This window comes from Trichoderma ghanense (assembly GCF_004382785.1).
Source record: "Trichoderma ghanense strain CCMA-1212 chromosome Unknown scaffold_9, whole genome shotgun sequence".
NCBI classification, from domain to species: Eukaryota; Fungi; Ascomycota; class Sordariomycetes; order Hypocreales; family Hypocreaceae; genus Trichoderma; species Trichoderma ghanense.
Genome location: NW_027395672.1, coordinates 1349316 through 1372497, shown reverse-complemented (window position 1 = coordinate 1372497; position 23182 = coordinate 1349316). Strand labels below are relative to the sequence as shown.

At 49.8% G+C, this 23182-nt stretch overlaps 9 protein-coding genes across 9 annotated transcripts; 5 read left to right on the top strand and 4 right to left on the bottom strand.

The window, feature by feature from the left end:
• Nucleotides 1-1405: 1405 nt before the first annotated feature.
• CCMA1212_007557 (Glyoxylate/succinic semialdehyde reductase) lies at nt 1406-2257 on the bottom strand (the record flags this gene model as incomplete). Its single annotated transcript, XM_073704724.1, has 1 exon — nt 1406-2257. One exon carries the CDS (start codon nt 2255-2257, stop codon nt 1406-1408), a length of 852 nt encoding a protein of 283 aa, XP_073556796.1.
• Nucleotides 2258-2935: 678 nt separating this feature from the next.
• On the bottom strand, nt 2936-3907 carry CCMA1212_007556 (Quinone oxidoreductase PIG3; the record flags this gene model as incomplete). Its single annotated transcript, XM_073704723.1, has 1 exon — nt 2936-3907. The coding sequence occupies one exon, from the start codon at nt 3905-3907 to the stop codon at nt 2936-2938; it is 972 nt and encodes a 323-aa protein (XP_073556971.1).
• A 1551-nt stretch (nt 3908-5458) lies between these two features.
• On the top strand, nt 5459-6319 carry CCMA1212_007555 (putative hydrolase; the record flags this gene model as incomplete). The annotated part of the gene is made up of 1 exon (XM_073704722.1): nt 5459-6319. The coding sequence occupies one exon, from the start codon at nt 5459-5461 to the stop codon at nt 6317-6319; it is 861 nt and encodes a 286-aa protein (XP_073556797.1).
• A 424-nt stretch (nt 6320-6743) lies between these two features.
• On the top strand, nt 6744-8414 carry CCMA1212_007554 (uncharacterized protein; the record flags this gene model as incomplete). Its single annotated transcript, XM_073704721.1, has 5 exons — nt 6744-6759; nt 6815-7201; nt 7260-7525; nt 7590-7711; nt 7772-8414. The coding sequence occupies 5 exons, from the start codon at nt 6744-6746 to the stop codon at nt 8412-8414; spliced, it is 1434 nt and encodes a 477-aa protein (XP_073556798.1).
• A 676-nt stretch (nt 8415-9090) lies between these two features.
• CCMA1212_007553 (Casein kinase II subunit alpha) lies at nt 9091-10261 on the bottom strand (the record flags this gene model as incomplete). The annotated part of the gene is made up of 5 exons (XM_073704720.1): nt 9973-10261; nt 9778-9887; nt 9693-9750; nt 9200-9601; nt 9091-9138 (listed from the first exon to the last, which is right to left on the bottom strand). The coding sequence occupies exons 1-5, from the start codon at nt 10159-10161 to the stop codon at nt 9091-9093; spliced, it is 807 nt and encodes a 268-aa protein (XP_073557004.1). The 5' UTR covers nt 10162-10261.
• A 568-nt stretch (nt 10262-10829) lies between these two features.
• Nucleotides 10830-12224, bottom strand: CCMA1212_007552 (uncharacterized protein; the record flags this gene model as incomplete). The annotated part of the gene is made up of 4 exons (XM_073704719.1): nt 10830-11012; nt 11125-11384; nt 11469-12012; nt 12216-12224. The coding sequence occupies 4 exons, from the start codon at nt 12222-12224 to the stop codon at nt 10830-10832; spliced, it is 996 nt and encodes a 331-aa protein (XP_073557005.1).
• Nucleotides 12225-15469: 3245 nt separating this feature from the next.
• Nucleotides 15470-17898, top strand: CCMA1212_007551 (Alcohol oxidase 1; the record flags this gene model as incomplete). The annotated part of the gene is made up of 7 exons (XM_073704718.1): nt 15470-15475; nt 15526-15653; nt 15717-16657; nt 16732-16954; nt 17011-17227; nt 17287-17696; nt 17760-17898. The coding sequence occupies 7 exons, from the start codon at nt 15470-15472 to the stop codon at nt 17896-17898; spliced, it is 2064 nt and encodes a 687-aa protein (XP_073556799.1).
• A 1814-nt stretch (nt 17899-19712) lies between these two features.
• Nucleotides 19713-21054, top strand: CCMA1212_007550 (Endochitinase 33; the record flags this gene model as incomplete). The annotated part of the gene is made up of 3 exons (XM_073704717.1): nt 19713-19821; nt 19927-20906; nt 20965-21054. 3 exons carry the CDS (start codon nt 19713-19715, stop codon nt 21052-21054), a joined length of 1179 nt encoding a protein of 392 aa, XP_073556800.1.
• A 470-nt stretch (nt 21055-21524) lies between these two features.
• Nucleotides 21525-23182, top strand: CCMA1212_007549 (uncharacterized protein; the record flags this gene model as incomplete). The annotated part of the gene is made up of 6 exons (XM_073704716.1): nt 21525-21600; nt 21641-21772; nt 21831-22144; nt 22177-22207; nt 22318-22783; nt 22845-23182. Exons 2-6 carry the CDS (start codon nt 21665-21667, stop codon nt 23180-23182), a joined length of 1257 nt encoding a protein of 418 aa, XP_073557059.1. The 5' UTR covers nt 21525-21600; nt 21641-21664.

Genomic DNA, 23182 nt, shown 5'->3' with positions numbered 1-23182 from the left:
TTTCGATGAATGGAACAATCCGGCCTTCCGCTCTCAACTTCAGCTTACCGAATGGAAATTGATGAGGGCGGTCTGGATGCGCAACCGCTCAAGGACCAAGGCAAGCAACCGCAGCATCGCGACGGCGAGCTGGGGGCCAATTAAAATACAAATTCATTGTCTACAGAGCACTTCACTTTGCCCCCGTCCAGCCCTGGCACGGTTAGCTATCGTGCCCACTACTCCGTACTTACCTGCCATTTGAAGCTGCCATAGCCGCATTTGAACTCGGTGTGGTTCGGCCGCGATACCGATCCGGCTTGATATCCATCATATTTTCCTGATACGGCTGGATCCCATCCAATTCAAGAGTGCGGCATATCAACGTGCAGAAGCGGCTCTGGCTGAAAGGTCTCTGCACTCACAGAACAGCCAGCGGATGTGGATCCAATACTAGCATTTCCCATAGACCCTAGCTCTCGTCCCGGGTCTTTTTGCAAATAGATCGGTTAATCGGCATGCAAAGGCTCTTTTCTGAACACGCTGCCACGTCCAAGTGGTGAGTCTGAGCGCGTACGTTGGACCTCGATAAGCAATCTGATTGAGCTGAGTCGGGGTTGCTTGACATGATGTTGGAAGTAAGTCGAATCTGTGAATCTTGACTTCACTGCGATCAACCCTAAAATTCTTTCCATGCGTACGCTATCACCCAAAGCCAGATTGATGGTCATCCATGTTGTAATATCGTCGCATCATCCATCGCCCTTATCACCGGGGAGTTTTCCGGCGAATATACATCTGCAGATCTCCTCAATCGGCTAACCAACAAGCCAGAGCTAAGGTAGGCTCAGCTTGCCATCGTCAGTCCGAAGAAGGGTTTTAGCTCTCAATCTCCGTCACATCAGGTACCATTTTCTTGATCGTCTGTCATCCCATACATGCTTCATAGCGCTCTAACGGGTCCTTTGCCCGACATCATACGCACCACGTGGACCTAGAGCAGAGAGCGAATTGAATGACACTCATTTCCCAAAGGCACGAGGTTCGATTTAGAAATTAGACGTACTCTCCAATGCCTTTCGTTAAGCTAGAGGGCAAGCTTTCGGTTTATTCCTGAAAATAGATCGATTAGCTCACGGAGCACTGGATGTGAAACGCATATTTGACTCTCAGTAGACTAATCTGGGACAAATCATTCATGAACCAAGCCTTTCAAGTCCGCGCCAAAATTATTCAATCCAAGAAGTGTTGGGTGACTCGAGATAATATAACGGGGTTCTAGCCCATTTTCCAATTTCTCTAGATTTCGAGATGCGCCAAGTTCGTTGGTCTTGCATGTGGCAAGGCAGGTCGATAACCCCCACGCTCCACCGTCTGTCTTCTCTCGAGGCAGTCGTACCACGTATAGCTCTGTAAGGTGCTGTCGTCATTGTCCTGACAGGACTCTATAGACGGCACACATGTCCTCCTCCTCCAACCCAGATTTCATTGCCTGTCGATACAAAGAGTTGCAAACCTGGATGAGAGGTGTATTTGCTCCTGCAGCCCATGCCGCAGCTCGAATAAGCTCAGTACTGTTGTAGCAGTCCTTTACAGCCGCTTGGGCAGACCAATCGGCGTTGGCCATCTTGGCCAGCTTTATTCTCGAATAAGCAGAAGCTAAAGGGCCGGCATCCAGCACATTGCTGAACGCTTCCAGATCGAGGCCCTGTGCCCGAGCCAGATTCATTGATTCAGCAAGGCCAGCCGTGACTGTTATGAGGAAGGTGTTGACTGCAAACTTGGTCTTCAGGCCAGCCCCAATAGGTCCGCAATAGATGGCTGCACAGGTAATCGGCTCGATAAACGGTCGGATTCTCTCGCACTCGGTCTGGTCGCCAGCCATCATTCCCACGAGATTGCCTGTCTCAGCCGGCACCTTGCTCCCACTGACCGGCATCTCGATGAACTTGCCGCCTGCTTCATGAACCTCTTTTGCCATGCTATGACTAAACTCCACGGACACTGAGCTGGTGTTGATGAGCGTCTTGCCCCGCAGCGCCTTTCTGAAGTCATCGTCAATCACAGATCGTATGGCAGGACCGTCGAACATCATGGTGAAGATGACGTCGGATTGTTCAACCACTTCGGCTGGCGTTTGACCGAGTCCGGCGCCAGCCTGTGTTAATGCTGCGCATTTGGAGGCTGTTCTGTTCCAAACAGTGGTTGGGAATCTGCGGCACAAATTGAGCGCCATGGGAGTCCCCATCACGCCCAGTCCTAAGAATCCAACATTCATCGCGATATGTTATAAAAAGCTGTCTCTTGCTGCTCATAAACTGTTCCAACGCCCGTCGATTGTCAGCTCAGAGGTTATCTCATCCAGTATATAAAGTAATCGGCGGCCGTCGACAGGCCCAATACAAAGTTCCTACCGCGACCCGCAATCAGTCTTTCGCAGGGCGCGCCTAAAGATGGCGGCTAGATGCGGCCTTAGTTGCGTGCCGCCTTTCCATAGGTCTTTGCCTCGATACACCAGCAAAATATGCGTTTGCTATGGGATGGGAAGATAGGCGAGGGAGCATACCGGATGGCGAGTGCGTCGGTCGGTAATTCCTTCCGGCTAAGATGTATGTGCCTTAATACTCATGCCTTCTTGGCCAAGGCAAACCATTGGGTACGACAGAGTATTGAGTCTGAACAATGCGATACTGCGGAGAGGGTAGTTTTGGCACACGCACGAAAAATGCTCAATGGTGGGTAACTACGCAGAGGGAATTGATGATCAGAGGATCAAAGAGAAATGATGAGACAAGAATTGCTCTTCTGGTACTACCTAAAACACATGTTGGACAGTAATCAGAGCGAACTGACTTTGGTTGCCCATTTAATAAAGCTGACAATGAGACGAGTTCATGAGCTCAGTTCTATTGGGTTTGAATGAATATTGTCTCGGGTAGAGAGATAATACTACTGCCTAATGCTTGACAACAATCTTTCCTCCAGCATTATGGGAGTCCAGCATCTCGTGCGCCTTCTGAATATCTTTATACTCAAAGACAAAAGCTGGCTTGGCATCCCACGCACCCTTTTCAATCTTGGTGACAATTTCCTGGAGTGGAATCTTGGACATGGGAAATTCAGGCGAACCCAATACTTTGCTGTGGAATAAGCTGAAGTGAACGCCAGAGTCCATCTCGACCATGGGGTTAAAATTAGCGAGGGGCTCCAATCCGCCCAACCATCCCGCCTGCAGCATGCGTCCGCCAGCTCGAGTCAAGCTGATAGATTCGAGGAGGACGTTGTTGCCAATGAGGTTCAAAACCTTGTCGAACTTGAAGCCGCTGGGAAACTCGGAGCCAAGACCCTTGTGCTCCAGTTTGGCGTCTACGGCGCCCAGCTTTTTCACGAAGCTGAATCGCGCCTCACGTCTGGTTGTGGCCGTGACCCGAGCACCGGCATCAACTGCTAAGTGAAGAGCTGCCTGACCGATGGTAGAGGTGGATCCTCGGATGAGTAACGACTCACCGGGCTTCAAGTCGAGAACGGTGAACAGGCAAGAGTATGCCGTGGAATAAACTTCGGGGATAGCTGCAAGGTACTCCCAAGGAAGTTCAGTCTTGATGGGAACCACGTTCGCAACGGGAACATTGACAAATGAGCCGTACCCCCCGGGACGGTTTCTGCCCATACCTCCCATGACTCCAGCGACCTTGCTGCCGACCTCGACCTCACCCCCGGGGCAAGCTGCGACAACTCCAACACATTCTAAGCCTGTGATTGGGTTCCATTCATCCCATTCGCCTTTGCGCATGTGCATCTCCGCATGGTTTACACCAAAGGCAAAAACCTGTATCAGAACCTCCCCATGAACGGGTTCTGGTTTCGACACCTTCTGAATCTCGAGGACTTCGGGCCCCCCAAACTTGGAGATGACGATTGCATCCATGGTGGTATCAGCCATGCCGTTTGACAAGCTGAGTATAACGGCGGACGGTGCGTGTGATAGTTGTAAAGAGTTGAAGAGTGACGGCCCCCCTTAATCCGTTCAAGTGTAACTGACTCTGTTAGGGAGATGTCGAGCACAGTTGTAGCGACTGGATTACAATGTGTTGATGGACTGCAACAGGTAGGTAACAAGACTGGGGCGATGCCGTCCATTTATATAACTTGGAAACTTGAGACGGTAGTGACGCCACCGACATATTCTTGATGTGACGAATATCCTAGATCTTTCCCGCTGAAAGCCTCCTCTGCTTCTCGAGTTACTCATCAATCCGGCAACGTCAAACAACGGCTTGAATGTGATTTGTCAACTCGCGGTGGAAGAAAACTTTTACATCTTCGTCTCCGGTAGTGTAAATGCTGGCATATGAGTCGAAGTGGAATTGTTCTATATGGCGAAGTGCACTCCTTCATATGACTTAATAATCCGGAGGTCTCCGCACAAGCTCCCTAATCCATGCTAGCTGGATAGTCCATATGCAAGGCCAGGAGGCAGCATTGCCTGTTTTTGACCTAGCGTTCTTCGAAGCTGTAAGACCGTGTGATACCAGCGTAACGAAACCGCGTATTCCGGGACCTCCGCCGACTGGCGAAGGGCGTGAGCTTCATGCATTTCTGCCACTCTGGATGTCGATGGAAGCATGGCAAGCCATCTTGAGGATGCCATGAGCAAGCCTTTATGTTGGCCCAATGGAATTATATAATATAGACTCAGATATCTTTAGGTAGGTATCGTTAAATCGTGCTCGCAGACTTCCGGGCTATAAATCACCGCCATGTGCTATCATACCAATTCAAATCAAAGAGGATTGCTTCCCTCCGGATGTATAATGCTCATGGTCAGTCAGTTGGCTTCCTGCACTTCTGTGTTGCCTGGTTCAAGTAATTCTCAAACTTTGCTTGAGCGATAACAGCAATGAATGACTTGCCGACATACATCCAGCAGCGCGGGTAAAAGAGCTATGTAAAGCCACGAAATGCGTTTGTGGTCGCGCATTATATCCTCCCAGCAACCGATTTTGCAACTAAGTCTCTTCCTTTTTGTCATTCTTCACCGAGCCTAAAGTTACCTACATGTCTGTAGGCACACTGAATTAGTAACACAGGCCGCTGTTAAACCTACCGGCGTGAAGCCAGCGTTTCCCACATGCGGTTTAGTGGAGACAGAAGTGTGGCGTTGAAAACGTCCAGCTTTAACGGTAAGGTATCGGGCGTGGAAAGTGATTCCACAGCTGTGACGTGATCTGTCTGCAACTTACGATTCAGCAATTGCCAGATCAGTCTTCAAAGAAGAGGTTGGGCTTTAATTAAGGGGGCCCAAGAGCCGTATAAATTCCCCTCTTGAGCCACGATAAAAGACCAACTACATCATTTGCCAACGGGTTCACAGCAACGCAATAGAGCAACTCACCTCTTATCCCACCCAAGGGTTCTTACAAAAACTGACGACGTAAGAACGATCTTCAAAAGAAATACGACACCGAAGAGACCAATAATGGCCGCGACCCAAAATATCCGAATCCCACTGCCCAAGAGTGGCGTGGATGTCTTCTATCGCCAGCAGAGTCCCGCAGACCCCTCCAAGACAATTCTGCTTCTTCATGGCTTCCCGTCATCGTCGCATCAATACCGAAATATCATCCCACTGCTCGCTAAAAGATACCGAGTCATTGCGCCAGACTTTCCCGGCTTCGGCTTCACCGAGGCGCCTGAAGGCTTCAAATATACGTTTGAGTCTCTTACAGACGTCCTCGTTGAATTTCTAGACTCGCTCTCAATTTCCAAATTCGCTGTTTACGTCTTCGACTATGGCGCACCGGTTGGTCTGCGTCTAGCATTGCGTCGTCCTGAGGCTGTCGAAGCAATCATCACCCAGAATGGCAATGCCTATGTCGAGGGTTTTGGCGACGTCTGGGGGCCGATCAAAGATTTCTGGGCCAGCGACAACACCTCGGAAGATCGATCCAAGGTTGCAGATGCCATGTTGACCTTTGATATCACCAAATTCCAGTATGAGAACGGCACTCCCAACCTTCAGAGCATCGCACCCGAATCTTATACACTAGACTATACTTTGCTGCAGCGCCCTGGGAGGAAGGACGCACAACTGGACCTCTTCATGGATTATCAGAACAATGTCCCATTATATGAGAAGTTCCATGAATACTTCCGGTCCTCTCAGGTGGCCCTGCTGGCAATTTGGGGGAAGAACGACGTGTTTTTCATTCCCGCTGGAGCGGCCGCCTTCAAACGAGACTTGCCAAACGCAATTGTTAAGTTTATTGACGCTGGCCATTTTGCGGCGGAGAGTGATGGACCGTTGATCGCAGAGGAGGTTGCACAATTTCTAGGCTAGATCAGGAGAATGAATGTAATCTCATATTGCTCTATTCCGCTTGCATCGTCAGTCTCCCTGTGAGATCATATGAAACAGGAAATGTTTGCTTGTATCTACGCATGAGTGACAATCAAGATCTCAGCAGCTGCATGGCCCGGTCATGCCGATGTTAGAGGCACACAGTAGGTGCATACCAAGCAGAACGGGGCAAGGCTCGGGATAAGTCAAGCCAGGGAAACGGTGTAAAACGGTGTAAGTGGAGCGCCGCTCTGGGCGGTTTTAGCTACATTTACCTAGTCTCCCACCGGGAAACTATCATCCTAGTCTACAGGTTCTTGTGTGATTGAATACATATATTACTCTTCGCAGCCCTTTGTCATCTTTCTTGTGGAACTTTACATACCTCTTTTGCGCATCAACTGAACGCAACGCAATATCCCTTATGGACGGAAGAAGCAGTGAGCCCAACGTGCCATCCATGCTGGGCTGACAAAGCAGCTGATTCACAGCCAGGCAGAGAGCAGCACAGCCGTGGGCCTAATCGCCCACAATTCGAATTCATAACGGTCTCCGGAACAAACATACGCGGCGACAGCGAAACTCGGAGGCGGGTCAGAAGTCGGGCGCAAGCTGACTATCGACGGCGCAATCCTCCTCCTCCGCGCAATGCTCTCGTGACTGATCTCGATGTCGGATCGTGGCTTCAGGCTTTATCGCGCGATGCAGCTCTTCGACCGGAGCAGTATGCTCCGCTGCCTGTGGCCTCCACATCGCAGGTCAGCGAAACGATCCAGGTGAACCCGGCAGAATACGATATCATGGATGGAAGAGACGGCGCTGGCATTTTCTTGTTGATACCTCCCGATCAGCGGCCGCGCGCTCGCCAATTATGGAACCATTGTTCGTATTCATACCCCTGTCTGCTTAGACGACGGCTCATGCTTAGCATCTTCTCTAGTATATGGAGGAGGCTGCGTCATCTTCAAATCCATGATCGAGATTGGGTTTCTCGACATTCTCCATGGAAGCGCATCGCTTACCCAAATGCTATCGTCTTCCGCGTGGCACAGAAAACATACGAGTACTGGGGACCATGAGAGTACTATAGATTATGCGAGATTCTCCCTCATGGCCACGAGGGCGCTACGGCGACGCCTAGACGATCCTTCCCAACGAGCTAGCCTCGAGACTATCGTAGCAATTCTAACATTTGCCGCATTTGCAGTAGGTGTGGATTGATATTGGAAGCTAATGGGGGGATCATGTTGTGCTAAGAAAGGAATGGCAGAACCTCACAAGCAACTCACAGCTCATCAACGTCCACCTTGACGGACTCTCACACGCCATCAGCGGTCTTGGTGGCCTAGTTTTGCTTCAGCATTTGCCTGTCATTTGGTTGATGACGTATTGGTATGATCCGGCTGTTTCATGATGATAGGTGCAGAGGTAGAGGACTCATCTGCCCAACAGGATCGATATTCGCGGCGCTTATCTCCAGGATACAAAACCGCGATTTCCTCAGCCTTATGACACCTTGTTGGCTGAGAGCAAACTTCGGATTACCCCAATGCCCTCGCCGAATGCCCTCAGCAGCAACTGTACCCTGGCAGAAGACCCAGCCGTGGCACACATTTTTGACGCTATTCAACAAGTCACCAGTATCATTAGTTCGGAAGCAGAGGCCCAGGGTCATGCATTCTGGCGAACCGTTCTGTTTCCTGGCTTTCACTTTGCTCCAATCCTTCATGACCTCTTGTCGTTGCCTCGGGACACAAACGGCATAGCCAGCCAATTCTCAAAACGCAGGGAGTGCTTCCGGCTGGCTGGCATTCTCTACATAAGTGAGCTGCGGGGAAAATTTGGGATGGATAATACAGGGGCCACGTCGTTCGCATACAAGCTATTACGGTTGTTGAAGAGCCGTGAAATGTTTGTCTCTTGGGAAACCGACAATTTTTTACTTTTTTGGGCGTTGATAATCGGATCTGTCTCATTATGCATACCCGAAACTCTACGCCTTGAGTTCATGGAACTATTGTCAGAGTATCCATCTGTTACTGGAACTGCTTCTCTTCGAGACAGTCTGCCGACTGTGTCTGGAGTGCTGGTATGAGATTTGGATACACAGAATTGTTTGTTTCTAGGCAAACTTGGGTACAATGCTTCTGAATTTGGAGAGGAACAGGTTTTGCTTCTGAATGCCGATGAACGATAGAGTTTATTTGTGCACCCAGGTTCAACACTCCAGGCAGCTCCCCGCCGTCAAGGGGATATGGAATGTGCGAGGTAAAATGTTGCGCTATATGTAAGCCTTGGACTTGAACTGGCTGTGATGTGAGGTGATAGATACTGTATACACTTGTCGACAGATGACACTCGTCTCAGGGTATGCATATGCTTTGCACAACCGTAGGGTTAAGAAAGGCAAATCCCCGCATGGTGACATGGGCGAAAACAAAGATGGTGTCGGCAGAGATGATTATGGGTTCATGGTGCCACGAAGTATCTACGTATTGCGGTTGGCCGACGTCCCGTTGATGGGTGATCCGCGATGATGAAGAGACAGACGATCGATAAGCCAAGAGTGATTTTACCTTCAAAAGCCAAATCGTAGGCCAGCATATGGAGTCGTCAAAATGTGATAGCTTCAGAGTGGCAGATGCAAGGAGTCCATCAAAAGGCTCTAGCTAAAAGCGCCAAAGGAGTTGACAAAGACTTCAATAATTAACATCTTGTATTGTATAAGGCTTTTGGGGGCAAACCATTCTTCAAAGAAGCAATGTAGATCGTCAACTGAAATTTGGATGATTCAAGGCTTCCGTGACAGTGAGTCGTTGCTGTGATGAGAATGTAAGCAAAGCATACTCATCAAGGCTTTGAGATCGTGACTCGGTTTACCTTATGATCCCACTGAAGCAGCTTATTCACGAGATCGACCGCCTCATGGCTCGATAGCTGCTCGTTTCGCTCGTCGACGAAGCTCCGCCAATCCCTCTTCTCGAAATATGGAATAGCGTCAACGTCGTCCGGAGTTGTTTCTATGTCATACTTCTTCACGGAGTTGAGCAACCCCTTAGAGCCCAACACACTGGCGATCATCTGCAGGAAATCGAAACTGCTTGCGCCGTGAAAGAATGGCTCTTTCCTGAAGATGATCAAGCAAAAAATCACGCCCGCATTCCACATATCTAGACTGCAATCATACTCTTCGTGTTGTAAAAGTAGTTCGGGCGCCTTAGCAAAGCCTTGGCCGACACGGACGCTATACCTCGAGCCGGGGACGTAAACTTCGGCATATTCCTAGCCAAGAAGGCGCAGCTAGTGTCGTATCTTTATCAGTCCTCTATCTATCAGAGCAAAACAGAAGGCTTCAATCGCAAAAGAAAGATACCTTGCGTCGACTGTGGTCAATCATAATGTTGTGGGGTCGAACGTTTCGATGCATGATGCTCTTGTCATGGCAGAATTAAAGAGACTTTAGAAGCTCCCGCATGTAGTAGCCGGCATCTTCATTCCCAAAGGTGGGATATAGGGGGCGGAAGTCGATGTTCTCCACGCACTCAAAGACCAAGGATGGCGTTCCCATCTACTATTTACTTATCAGCAGATACCTTTCCCGGACTCTCCAGCTGTTTTATCGTTGAATTGCGATTTGGGGGGTCGAGGGTTACCTGATTGTCTCGGATAATATTTTCAAGCTCCAAGATGTTTGGTCCTCCTTTCAAGCAACGAAGAATCTTGATCTCCTGCTCTACGCCAGACCTACCTACCTCCTTCGCAGGTCGAATAATGCATGCCTTGAAACCTCTCACTCGAAAGGCTTTGAATATGTCTGCATATTTTTCAGAGCCTTGTTGCATCGTTTGCCGCTTATGATAGCTGCTGCTTGACTGAGCGAACAGGGCCTAGCGCACTTACCAATCTTGCACACGACCTCATATTCGTCGCTGTATGAACCGTCTCCTATCTCTCGTCACAATGTGTTCGCTTATGGCAGAGTGGCCAGATTCCAGATATCAGCTCGCTATTACCAACCTTCCAGAAGAGCCGACATTGTCCTTGCCGTTGCAGATATGCACAGTGTTTTACATAGGTCCTTAATGATAATAGTGAGCGGGGTTGAAGCTGATGGTGTGTTGTGGCGCTGCTGCGATGCACAGCCTTTTCACGCGCTTGTCCATGCACAAGAGCTGCAAATATCAACCATGTGCCCAGTGCAGTTGTTACAAGGCATCAAAAAGAAAAAAAAATCTTAGCAATTTGCTGCAGTTCAATAAATTTATGGCCGAAATTTGTGAGGCGGTATCTTCGGGTGCAGGAACGGCGATGCTCTCTTGTGCGGAACCACCCGCTCCAAGATGATTTGGGCGGAATAAAGAGTCCTTGGTACAAGCCTTACTATGTACTGCATGAAACATCGCCCGTATCAACGGAGATGGTTGTCTGTCACATATTCTTGTATTACACAGGCAATGAGCGTATTGATGATGAGAAATATCATTATCCTTGTATTACCTACGTATCCGTGCTACGCCACTACCTGTGACGCGCCAGGCCCATCAACGTATTGAAAGACTGGATTGTAGACAGACCTGGCCAAGAGATATCCCAGTATACCGTCTGGGCCAAGGTCTTTGATCCCACCTCTCATACGGACCATCTCTATGACTGCTTCGCCATGCAGCCGATACTCCATGCTCCCACAGAGGAACTATTCGGCATCTATCTGTTAGCTGCATCCGCTGCATAGACGCAATCGAGCTGGGGCTACTTGCCTCCTCCGTCGCCAACACCAAAGCCAAAGCAATGGTATGATCACTGACACACCTGTCCGGAGCCGACAGTGCGCCGCGGAGTATTGTGAAGCATTCGCTCTTATACTTGAGCAGTGAAACCCTGTATGAGTCGTTATCGGGATGCAAAGTCAACAAACTTCGGCAGGCCGCCATAAAGAGCCCAGCCAGCAGGCCTCGATCTGTAAGCGACCATGGGACAAACTGTGCTCGGACCTTCTGGAGAAGGGCTTGCTCAGTCTCCGAATGGATACATCCGGTATAGCCATGGTCTACGACGAAGGTGATGTCTGCGAACAATTAGTGCTCCGACTGCGTCTGCCTCTGGGAGAAAAAAAATCTCCATGTACAACGGCAAAGTTCTAGAGCCTCACAATGATCCACCAAAGCATCCTCCGAGTCGGATATGATGCTGGCTGAAGTCTGGAAGGGGTTCTTCCTCGTAGACGTCACAGAGGTTTGTGGGTTGGGTATCCATGTCCTCCGTTCAATCATACGAGCGTCGTCGCGATTCTGCCGCGGCCGTGCAACTGTTGCCCGGCCGGGCTCTTTGGCCTGTGCCTGCAGTGCCCCTTGCGGCAGGTGATCGCTAGGCTTGCTCGATATAGTTGGACAGTATTGCCGGATTTCCAAACGAGCGCGGCGACTTTGTTGTTTGCGGCCATGCGTGTTTTTCGCTACGTGGGATCGAATCACAGCGAGTGCATCCGAACTGGTAGCATCGTTGGGATTTGTCAAATTCAGAAATTGTACGTTTGCCTGCTGCTGCTTGCGTCCCGAGGTCGCCGTCCGTATGGTGTTGTTCTGCTTCATGGAGCATATGGTTGTCGCTGCAGTGTGGGGAGCGCTGGGATAGTTTCTGCTCAAAGGAGATGTGTGCAACTGCTGGTTTTGAAAAGGACGATTCCAGCCCTGGCTCTGATTCGGTCGGACCCGTCAGCCTCCACAAGGTTCATTTATCATGCTTTCCTGCTTACTTTTTTCCGTCTTTGCCGGCCTAGAAAGAGACGGGCAAGGGTTTGACGCTTACTCGTACGGCGCCCTGTCCGTCGACTTACATACCAGGCACAAAAGCTTTCAGTAACAGAATCCTCCCTTTCACATATCCGTTGCAGTTTTACCTGGCTCATTCAACCCAAAGCAGAGGTGAGCGACAGTCGTTCCAGCAGTGGATCTCTGGTGAGCAACACTCCGCAATTTCCCCTGATCTACTGCGTAGTAGTACGGAGTAGTTTAATTTAGAATCATAGTCACGATAGGGCACGCTTAAGGTGAGCCTAAGCAGGGTGCTTCGTCCACTCCGGTCCCGATGCCTGAAAGGTAGGTACATGTGTCTTTCCAGCATAGCTCGTACGGTGCAATCAAAAATAATCTAGGACAAGTCTACAGTTGATGCAACCTACAATTCGACTTGAGATTGGTGATACTTGACAATATTTTGCACTCCATATCTCGTGAGTTCATTTCTTGATCGAAGCTCATCGGACGCCAAATGATCGCTGCCGAGTAGTCAACGTCCGCTTTCCAACATGGCATTTTGTGACAGTGAGTCAATAATCCCAGCCTGTGTATTTTGACACTTTTACCTTTGCTTTGTCGCCACGCTAGACACAGGGGCCGAAAGCATGGCAATTATAAGTGATTCTTATGCCCGTGGGTACCATTGCTCCTGGGCAAGTCACAAATTGGACAGCCCAACAACCTAATTTGCCGCTGGGCTATTCTTTTCCCTTTTCGGTCTGTCATCCAACAGGCATTCAACGACTCGCAGGTTGCAACACGTTGGTAGGTCGCTCGAGAGGTATAAAGGGTATGATTTCTTGGAGAATACGCCACAACGAATTTCGAGACTCGGTTTCTTTTGGCTCAGGTATGCATAGTAAGCCACGAGGATGCCCAACTCGTTCTCTTTTTTTCCACTGCCGAATGAGCATATCGCGAATGCATTTTGCTGGTTTGGCGCTGAATTCCTTGGCCCAGTTGTAAACAAGCACGCGCTCGGTCGCGGAGAAGGCGAAAGATGAAAGAGAAAGCCCGCGGTGCACTATTAGCTGGTAGAGAGTATGTCGCGTCACCCTATATTTATAGTAGGGGTACGGTCAAGGCCCCAAGTCTCTCTGGTCCTAACGCCTGGGCGCCTCCGTATCCAGTCAAGCTTTGAAGCCATCCTCACTCTTACTTGTTGAGCAAACGACCTAGGGGTAGGAAAGCTCAAGCCGTTAATCATCGCACGCCAACGACAGTCCTTACGTCCTTGGTTTAACTGCGGATTGTTCAGAAGTACTCCGCATGGATACAGTTTTGGGGGTTAAGTACTCGCAAATTAGGAAGCCTCTTAATGCCTGACGACTAGCTATTGATCAACCAACTTTCACAATCCTATTGCTGTTTCCGTGAAGAACAAAACTGATGTAAATGCCTTCGTAGATTTGAAGGTACGCGCATAGGATCCCTCTAACTATCCATTTACTGTCATTTCTTCTCGGTTGTGGGATCAATCCACCTAAAGGGCGATGTCAGTTACGCCGACGATGTGAGGGGGCTGTAACTCGTAAGGGCATTTCCCCTCATTCTCATACTGGGGGGTTCAATCGAACTGCTTCGACTAAGCTTTTCGCCGACTAATCTGGACCTCATCGGCTTTGTCGGGGAGATGATGAATCTGTTAGGGGAACATGTTGTTCAACCGAGCCCGTTTGTTTACCCAACCAATCTACCATGGTCCTTACTTGATCACGGTTGTGAAGAGACCCAAACTGTTCCATCCCTCTTCCCCGGCATCATATCCATCTCGCTCATGTATCGTACCCATGTTCAATCATCTGAGACTCTTCATCTGACACCTCTAGGTAAGTGCGTCTTGTATATCTAGGATTCTGCCATTGCCCCCGCCAAATTTCGCACCTACCGGCTTACGGAGTACATATCCCCCCCAACACCAAAATCAGCACCCCGCGCCGTTCATTGACAAGCTGCGGGGAATATGTTTGACCACACGTTCGAGAGTATTAGCACCGGGAATAATCGTCGTCTCTTTAACTTTCCAGCTAGTGTTTTAGTTGCCGGCACACCGAAGTCAAGTCTGCTCCATACTGAACCCAATGGTGCCCGGTTTTCAAACACAGTTCTCCTGTTGAGCATCACGATTCTTACTGCAGAACGCTAATCTCCAGCTTGAATTACAACCACCGAGACTGGCTGCATCCCTTTGATCCTCTGTACATTCGCTCTTCTCAGGTTGGCTGAGCAACGAGAATGAAGGCTCGGCATTGCAGTCAGGGCATACTTCGTATGAGGATGAAAGGATGAAAGAATACCCGAAAGATCGATGCGGACTGTTACATTCGGGATAGCTCATGGATGCACTTCATGCGGGGGGGCGAGTTCCGATGGTTCCTAAGCCCACTAGATTCGCACCCTTCATCTACCTCAGCGAATCATATTGTGGTAAGACTCGGACACGATGTGGTATGTTCAACTCCAACTGAAAGACGAGTCGTGTACAGTGTCCGAGCCCCTCACGATAAGTCGCCATTGATTCCGAGAAGGAATCAAGTATACGTCACGCAAAAGTGATATGTGCTTGCTGCTTCACGATGAATGGCTTCTGTCCCCGCACTTGATGTTAGATCTGAGGGCACGAGAGGGGCTGTGCTTTGTCTCCACAGGCGGTGCCGTTGCAGGAATCCGGGGTGCATGAACTGTGGCTCTGATTGGCCTGGACGCCCTTGAACAACCGGGTGAGCGGGGAGAACTGTCAAACAACTGTAACTACTCGTATACAAATTGTTGTGACGATTGTCAACCGGCGTATATCAAGCCCCCGAGCGTATTCCTTGAATCGGCAGATGATAAGTCTACCAAGCATGTAGGCAAGCAAATTCAGCCGGGGCAGATTGGCCCCTCGTGACTGGCATCCATACGATCAGCTATCTTGTGAATATGTCAGGATTCGAAAGAATCATATATCAATAAGTATTTAGCTACAAAGAGTTACCCATTTGCCTCAAACTTTCTCCAAGGAAACAATATAGTATCAGTCTCCTCTACTAAACAGGATTTCCGAACCTCACATCCTACTCGTGGACTATCACCCCGCATTCTTGGCCATGCAAGCCGGAAAGTGATATTATAGCCTACTTTATGCGGACCTATGGGATATGTGGCAAGAGTTGACGGGTAAATGGAATGTCGGGCTCATGACTCTATCTCGCTTATAGATTCATGGAGTGGTTGCACTTACTTTCTCTACCTTGCTCGTGAGGGGTCGAATATGACATGTGGGTGGCTCAGTCATTCATTACATCAGACTCTAAAGGGAGATTTTTCGGGATCAAGGATGGTTGCCATATAGAGGTCTATTTAAGACCTAGGCATGTTCGTTGCTCCCTCACGATTGTTCCAACATCGTTGCATCCTCTTCAAGAACAGTCAATATATTCTGACGGAGAGTTTATCAAAATGACAACTCAGTACTCGGGGAATGGGAGCTCCTTGCCCGATGAGTTCGATATCATTGTGGCAGGGGGTGGAAGTTGCGGCTGTGTTGTGGCCGGCCGGTAAGTCTCGGTGTTCCCACAACCTTCACAGAATAATCAAGACGATGAGACTAACAAGTGCAGTTTGGCAAACTTGGACCATAATCTCAAGGTTTTGTTGATTGAGGCTGGAGAGAGCAACCTCAACAACCCTTGGGTCTTTCGACCGGGCATCTATCCACGAAACATGAAACTGGATTCCAAGACAGCATCATTCTATGAGTCCCGCCCGTCCAAGTGGCTGGCTGGCCGAAAAGCCGTTGTGCCCTGCGCCCACGTCCTTGGCGGTGGCTCATCCATCAACTTCATGATGTACACGCGTGCTTCGGCCTCAGACTACGATGACTTTCAGGCCAAGGGGTGGACAACCAAAGAGCTACTGCCTCTTATGAAGAAGCATGAGACATATCAAAGGGCCAGCCAGAATCGTGACATTCATGGATTTGAAGGTCCCATCAAGGTTTCTTTCGGTAATTACACGTATCCCATCAAAGACGACTTCCTTCGGGCCGCAGAGTCACAGGGCATCCCTGTTGTTGATGACCTTCAGGATCTCGTCACTGCGCATGGAGCTGAGCATTGGCTGAAGTGGATCAACCGAGACACCGGGCGGCGAAGTGACAGTGCTCATGCTTACATACATGCCACTCGAGCTCTCCACTCCAATCTTTACCTAGCCTGCAACACAAAGGTTGACAAGGTGATCATCGAGAATGGACGGGCAGTCGGAGTGCAGACTGTTCCAACTAAGCCTCTAGGGACTGGTCAGCCTCGAACCCGCATATTCCGTGCACGCAAGCAGATCGTGGTATCTGGCGGGACGCTCTCGTCTCCATTGATCCTTCAACGTTCTGGTATCGGCGACCCTGAAAAGTTGAAGAAGGCCGGAGTCAATTGCTTGGTCAATCTTCCTGGAGTTGGGCTCAACTTTCAGGACCACTACTTGACATTTTCGGTGTTCCGAGCGAAACCCGATGTCGAGACATTCGATGACTTCATCCGGGGTGACCCTGAAGTTCAAAAACGTAAGTAGATGAAAATTGGCGCAGTATCTGATCATGATGTGATTTGCATCTACTAACGTCGGCCTCACACACAGGCGTTTTCGATGAGTGGCATTTGAAGGGAACCGGACCCCTTGCCACTAACGGCATTGAGGCAGGCGTCAAGATCCGCCCTTCGGAGCAGGAGTTGAAGGAATTCGAGAGCTGGCCAACTCCTCACTTCAAGGATGGCTGGAAGAGCTACTTTAAGGACAAGCCAGACAAGCCGGTGATGCACTACAGTGTCATATCAGGCTGGTTCGGCGATCATATGTTGATGTGAGAAACCTTCCAACGCCTCAAACAGTGACTTCGTCTCTGACCCTTCCCGCCAGGCCTCCTGGGAAGTTCTTCACAATGTTCCACTTCTTAGAATATCCTTTCTCCCGAGGCAGCACCCATATCAAGAGCGCTGATCCATACGAGAGCCCGGATTTTGACTGCGGCTTTATGAACGATGAGCGTGACATGGTACCCATGGTGTGGGGATACATCAAGTCGAGAGAGACGGCAAGGAGGATGGATGCATATGCGGGAGAGGTGGAGACCATGGTTCGTTACCCTGGATAGCACCCCTTGGCTATTGTCGTGACTTACCTTACGCATGGTAGCACCCCTTCTTCGAATACGACTCTCCCGCGAGAGCTCATGATATGGACCTAGCCACGACCAAGACCTACGCGCTTCCCGGCAACTTGTCTGCGGGGATTACCCATGGCAGCTGGTCTTCATACCTGCCGGCGCCCGACAAAAAGGCGGGCGTCAGCGTTTTGTCTTCCAACAAGGTTGATACACGTGAGGAACTCAAGTACAGTGCGAGCGACATCAATGCTATTGAAGAGTGGGTGAAGCGCCATGTGGAGAGCACCTGGCACAGCTTGGGAACCTGCTCCATGGCCCCCAAGGAAGGGAACAGTATCGTGAAGCACGGAGTGCTGGATGAGCGGCTGAATGTGCACGGTGTCAAGGGACTCAAGGTTGCAGATCTCAGTATCTGTCCCGACAACGTGGGCTGTAACACGTGAGTTTCTCCCATTGAGCCTGTTGACTTTTTGATAAGGACGAATGGCTAACGCCAATCTAGGTACTCCACGGCTCTACTGATTGGCGAAAAGGCTGCGATGCTGGTAGCTGAGGATTTAGGATATTCTGGTGAGGCGCTGGAGATGAAGGTTCCAACGTATAATGCACCCGGTGAGCTGGCGTTGCAATACCGTCTCTAAGCAGAGAGGGTTATTGCATCTCAGATGAAGCCCGAATATTGTCCCCAGACTGTTTTATCGTTCCATGATGCATGATGTATCTACCCTGCATCGTTCACTCGTTCAATGAGTGTGTTAATCAATTTGTCTCTTGTGTAACCAAGCCCGATGAGCGCGCTTAACGATACCATACTGATTGTGTTATCGTGCGAGAGCTGTTATCATCAACACGCTTTCCAGAGGAAACGTGTGTTTCAACGTAGAGGTTTCTGAGAAATGCCTCAATACAGCAGACAGATACCCAGCCCAGAGTCACCCTCACCCCAACATTCGCTTACAGAATGCCATGGTCCTGCATCTCATCGGTGGGGGATCACTTTATGTATCACGGAACCTCATTCTCGATAGACCTGGATCCCATATTCTGTCGTTGCAACGTCGTCTCCCGCCCTCAATCTTGCACCGGGAGAACGGATGGGGTGCACACACGGGGCGTTTTCGATATCGCATTGCTAATAGTATATGTCTATACTGGCAAATATCTGCGGGCGGGTAAACGACATTCGCCCAAGCGATATGATTCAAGTAATTTGTCGAATGTCAGCATCTGCTTACAGGTGGTGGGCTTCTACCCATCTGGAAACACCTATTTTATGGCCATAGGCAGACACCAGTATTAGCGATGCGCCTGATAATCCCCAATGAACAGCCCGCCCAGGCGGATTGATTCATTGTGGTATCCCCGTGCCGTCCCCATATAGAGGGAGAGCAGCCAATGGCACGGCGATGCCGTCTTATCCGAAATTACGGAGGAATGGCACCCGCCACGTGCGGGATCAAAGAAGATGCTTCTGCCCCGACAAGAGATGAAGCCTATCACGAATGCGGAAGCTCTGAGCTGAGGAGCTGACAAAATCGGCTAGACTCTAAACACTCTGAGCGAAACCATTGAATATTACTGCCGAGCAGTAGCAACTGGCATTGTTCTTTTTATTGAAGTTTTGCTGAGGAAAGGATCTTTAAATGTCTCCATCTTGGCGGCGCTTACTAGTCTGAAAGAGGTATAATAAGTGGTTTTACTGTTCACAATCTTTATCAGCTAGTACTTGGTAGGAACATCACCGAAGAAATGGAGATGAATCGTGTAAACCGAAATCGGCAAGGTAATTTCGAGAGTGGTAAATGCTTCACTTGAAACTGGTACCTGCATATAGATTCCGACTAGAGGTGACGGGCATGTTTCCTAGCCGCCTCTGCTACCACTCTCAACCTTCCGCATTGAGACTTGGAAATCATATCGGGCCTGGATATAGTAGAGAATAACGTTGCATCAAACTCACAGTAATCGCGGTTGGAGTGCATTCATAGCCCGCATTATCAGTACTGCAGGTGGGTTTGACAAGCTAGTCCCTATCCCTTTCGCCGTCACGACTGACGAAGATAGCACAACATCTGACGCCCATACTCCGACAACTACTGGTATGGAATGTTTCAGTCGTCAACCGACATGCCTATTCATGTAACCATGTCAGCCTGTGAACTGGAGCCGCCTGGGTGGGTTATCGTCAAGTATTGGCATAACACCTACCCAACTGTTCTACTAGCAAGATGTGACCGGTGTAAGCCTGATCCAGCTGCCTCATTGGTAACACTGTAAGGCGATGTGGCCCGACTTGAAACATATAAGACCATTCATCAAACTCATATAATGCCTCGATCCGCACACTTGGTGACTCTCACTTCAACAGCACGACAGGCAAATCCAGAGCTGTCTTCGTTCCTTTTCAGTCATTCCTTCGATCATCTCACGCTCCTTCGGACTTAAAGCAGCCGATATGCCTTCCTTTTCTTCCTTCACTTCCGCACTTGGGCTTCTGTCCCTTCTCCCCGCCGCGCGGGCCGGCTGGGACCAGAACAGCAACAAAAACATTGTAGTCTACTGGGGTAAATAATTATTCTCTTTGTTGGCAAAGAGGCTGACTTCACACAATGAATCAAGAAGGATTAGCCGCAAAGAATCTAAAGCTAACAATATCCCGTCAACTGTAGGCCAGAACTCCGGCAGTGTAGGCCAAAACCGCCTCTCATACTACTGCCAAAATGCCCCTGATGTCGACGTCATCAACATCTCCTTCATGGTTGGCATCAACAATCTTAACCTTAACCTTGCCAATGTTGGAAACAACTGCACCGCCTTTCCTGAGGCTCCCAACCTGCTCAACTGCCCCCAGGTTGCCGCCGACATTACCGAGTGCCAACAGACCTATGGAAAGACAATCATGATGAGTCTGTTTGGCTCCACTTACAGTGAGAGTGGTTTCAGCTCATCCTCGGCGGCTGTCTCGGCTGCCCAGGAGATGTGGGCCATGTACGGCCCCGTCCAGAGCGGCAACAGCACTCCTCGACCTTTTGGCGACGCTGTTGTTGACGGCTTCGACTTTGATCTTGAAGACCCCATCGAGAACAACATGGAGCCTTTTGCTGCTGAGCTGCGCAGCTTGATCGATGCCAGCACCTCCAAGAAGTTCTACCTCTCGGCTGCGCCTCAGTGCCCCTACCCCGATGCGTCTGACGAGTCTTTCCTCGACGGGCAGGTCGCTTTCGACTGGGTCAATGTCCAGTTCTATAACAATGGCTGCGGTGTCTCCCACTTCCCTGCTGATTTCAACTGGGCGACCTGGGACAACTGGGCTAAGACCGTCAGCGCCAATAAGAACGCAAAGGTCCTCATCGGAACTCCTGCCAACGTCGGCGGTGCCAACGCTGGATCTTTCCCTACCGACTCCCAGCTCTCTGGCGCCATCTCCCTCGCGCAGGGCTCTTCCAGCTTCGGCGGCGTCATGCTGTGGGATATGGCTCAGCTGTTCACCAACCAGGGATACCTGGCTAAGATCGTGGCTGACCTTGGCAGCTCTTCATCTCCTCCTCCTCCCGCTTCTACCACCCTCCAGACAGTCACCCGGTCCTCCACTGCCAGCACCAGCCCTACCAACCCTCCCTCTGGCGGTTCCGTCCCCCAATGGGGCCAGGTGAGTCTTCTCATAGTATGGATGATATCTAGAATGAAAGCTAACTGTTGTATAATAGTGCGGCGGCAATGGCTACACGGGCCCGACTCAGTGCCAGGCTCCTTACAAGTGCGTCGCTACGTCGGAGTGGTGGTCTTCATGCCAGTAAGGGATCAGGGTGCCCATGCTTTTTGTTACGCGAACGCACAATCGCACCCTTCTTCCAACCTCTTCAAGGTTGGAACACTTTGCATCGGCTTTTCACCAAGCCTCTTCACTTCTGTCATGTAAATATTCCCTTCACTCCAGTACATAGTTGGACTGAAAGATGTATCTAAGTCTCATTCACGTTTTATGATTACTACCTTACATGTACATTGATGGTCACCGAAGTGTCTGAGAAATGCATATCTTTCACAACTTCCGCACGTTCATAACTTTTGTGAGGCAGGGGTCTTTCGTAGACCCATTGGCTAGGATATTCCATCTATGCTGGCGCTGACCCTGTTTGACATGAGGTCTTGGTCAGGATAGGCAACGGTTAGGCAGCGGTCGTTGCAAATCTCAGAATACTGAGGTAATGATTCAACTCGTTATTGAGAAATCCTTGGCTCCATTCCTTGGGGCCAGCACCGGACTCAATGCAGAGCCGTGCGACTTTGTCAAGCAGTTGAAAAAGCCTGTATAATAGAAGCTCAACCTGCACAGCGGCAAGGTATGCTTTCCGCAACATATCTCGCATCGCCTAGGAGTAGCGGTATCATAAAGCTCTGGAGCGCATGTCAGCATTTATTGTCCGCTCTGATGATCAGGCCAGACGCTTTGGCAAGCTGAGTGTCAATGCCTTCCAGAGTTTGTTGCTTGACCAGGACAAGATAACTAGCATTGTACTCTAGAAGAATGGTATAGCACCTACGACTGCCCCCGTGAAAATTGCTCATACAGAAAGCCCTTATAGTCATTATCGCTATCCATTGTGAGAGTTCAGTCGAACTAAATCTGGCCGTACCTTTGATCTTGGCCCTACAGAAGAGACGCAAGGCCACCGGAAAAGAGACATTCTTCATTCACGTGAGATATGTTATTCTTATTCTAAGTTATGGAACGGATTGCGAAAGTAGATGCTCATTGCAGTCAGACAGCCGGAATGGGAGCCTTCAGCAAAGAGAGGGCCGGCCTCATAGGCCCGTGAAGGACACTGATCTGTTTTTCGAGTTGAGAAACAGGTTCCAGGAAAAGATGCATTCACAGTGGCAAGAGTGCGGAAAAATTTTCCAAATCCGCGGCTTAGCAGGGGCACGGCTATGATGAACTTTCTAGGTGTGCGTCGCTGTTACTGAATCCTTCGAGAAGGTGAATGTAGCATCCTTCAATGTCTTTCCGCCTCTCGGTTGTGAGTCGCCCCAACGGATCAATATAAGGAATTGAATAGCTTCCATTAACGGACTACTTTACGCTTGGTAAACGGCCAAGGCACAGGCCGATACAAAAACTGTGGGTTCAAGTACCGGGGCTCATTCGTGCCAGTATCGCGCAGAAGATAGTATACAAATTTGAGTATGAAGGTGTAAGTGATGTAATCGGGAATGAGTCGCAATATGTTGTGTGCTTACTTCCTCATGCCGTTGGCCGGCGGCGCATATCTCTGACGTTGTGGACTACTACGTTCTCCTCATCACGCTGTTTGACGAGAAGCATCCTGAAAGCGGCCAAAAGGGCTACCTGTTTTGCAGCGGCTCAATATTTGAGTTGGGGGGAGATCATGGAAGCTTTGACCAAGCCACTCCACGCCCATGATATAGTCAAGGAACCGACAGCGGCCGTCTGGCCAAGCGTGCAGCTTGCTGAGGATGCCGTCGGGTTGCCATCGTCATCCATGCAGGTTGCGTTCGGTTCAAGTTAGATGTTTACACTGCCACGTACTTAGTCCTTCGATCTGACAGCGAGGTATACCACAAGGCGTTGCGGATAAAAGGCACAGCAGTGGGTGGGAGCCAAAGTGGACTGCTGCCGACTTCTTCAAGATTGTTGGTGACGAGGCCCAAAGCGGTCTCGACCTTGATATAGCCCGTGCTACCATAGCGAATTGCTTTGTGGATGGTCAAACCGAGAGAGAAGGAATAACTGAAGAGGATAGGCATTCGTTATTCATCTACCGCCACAAAAGGCTCTGCTGGTGCTTTGCATCCTGTCCTATAGTAATTGGAAGGGGTACCACCAGCAGTGAGGGGTTCAAGGCTCTGCTGGTGCTTTGCATCCTGTCCTATAGTAATTGGAAGGGGTACCACCAGCAGTGA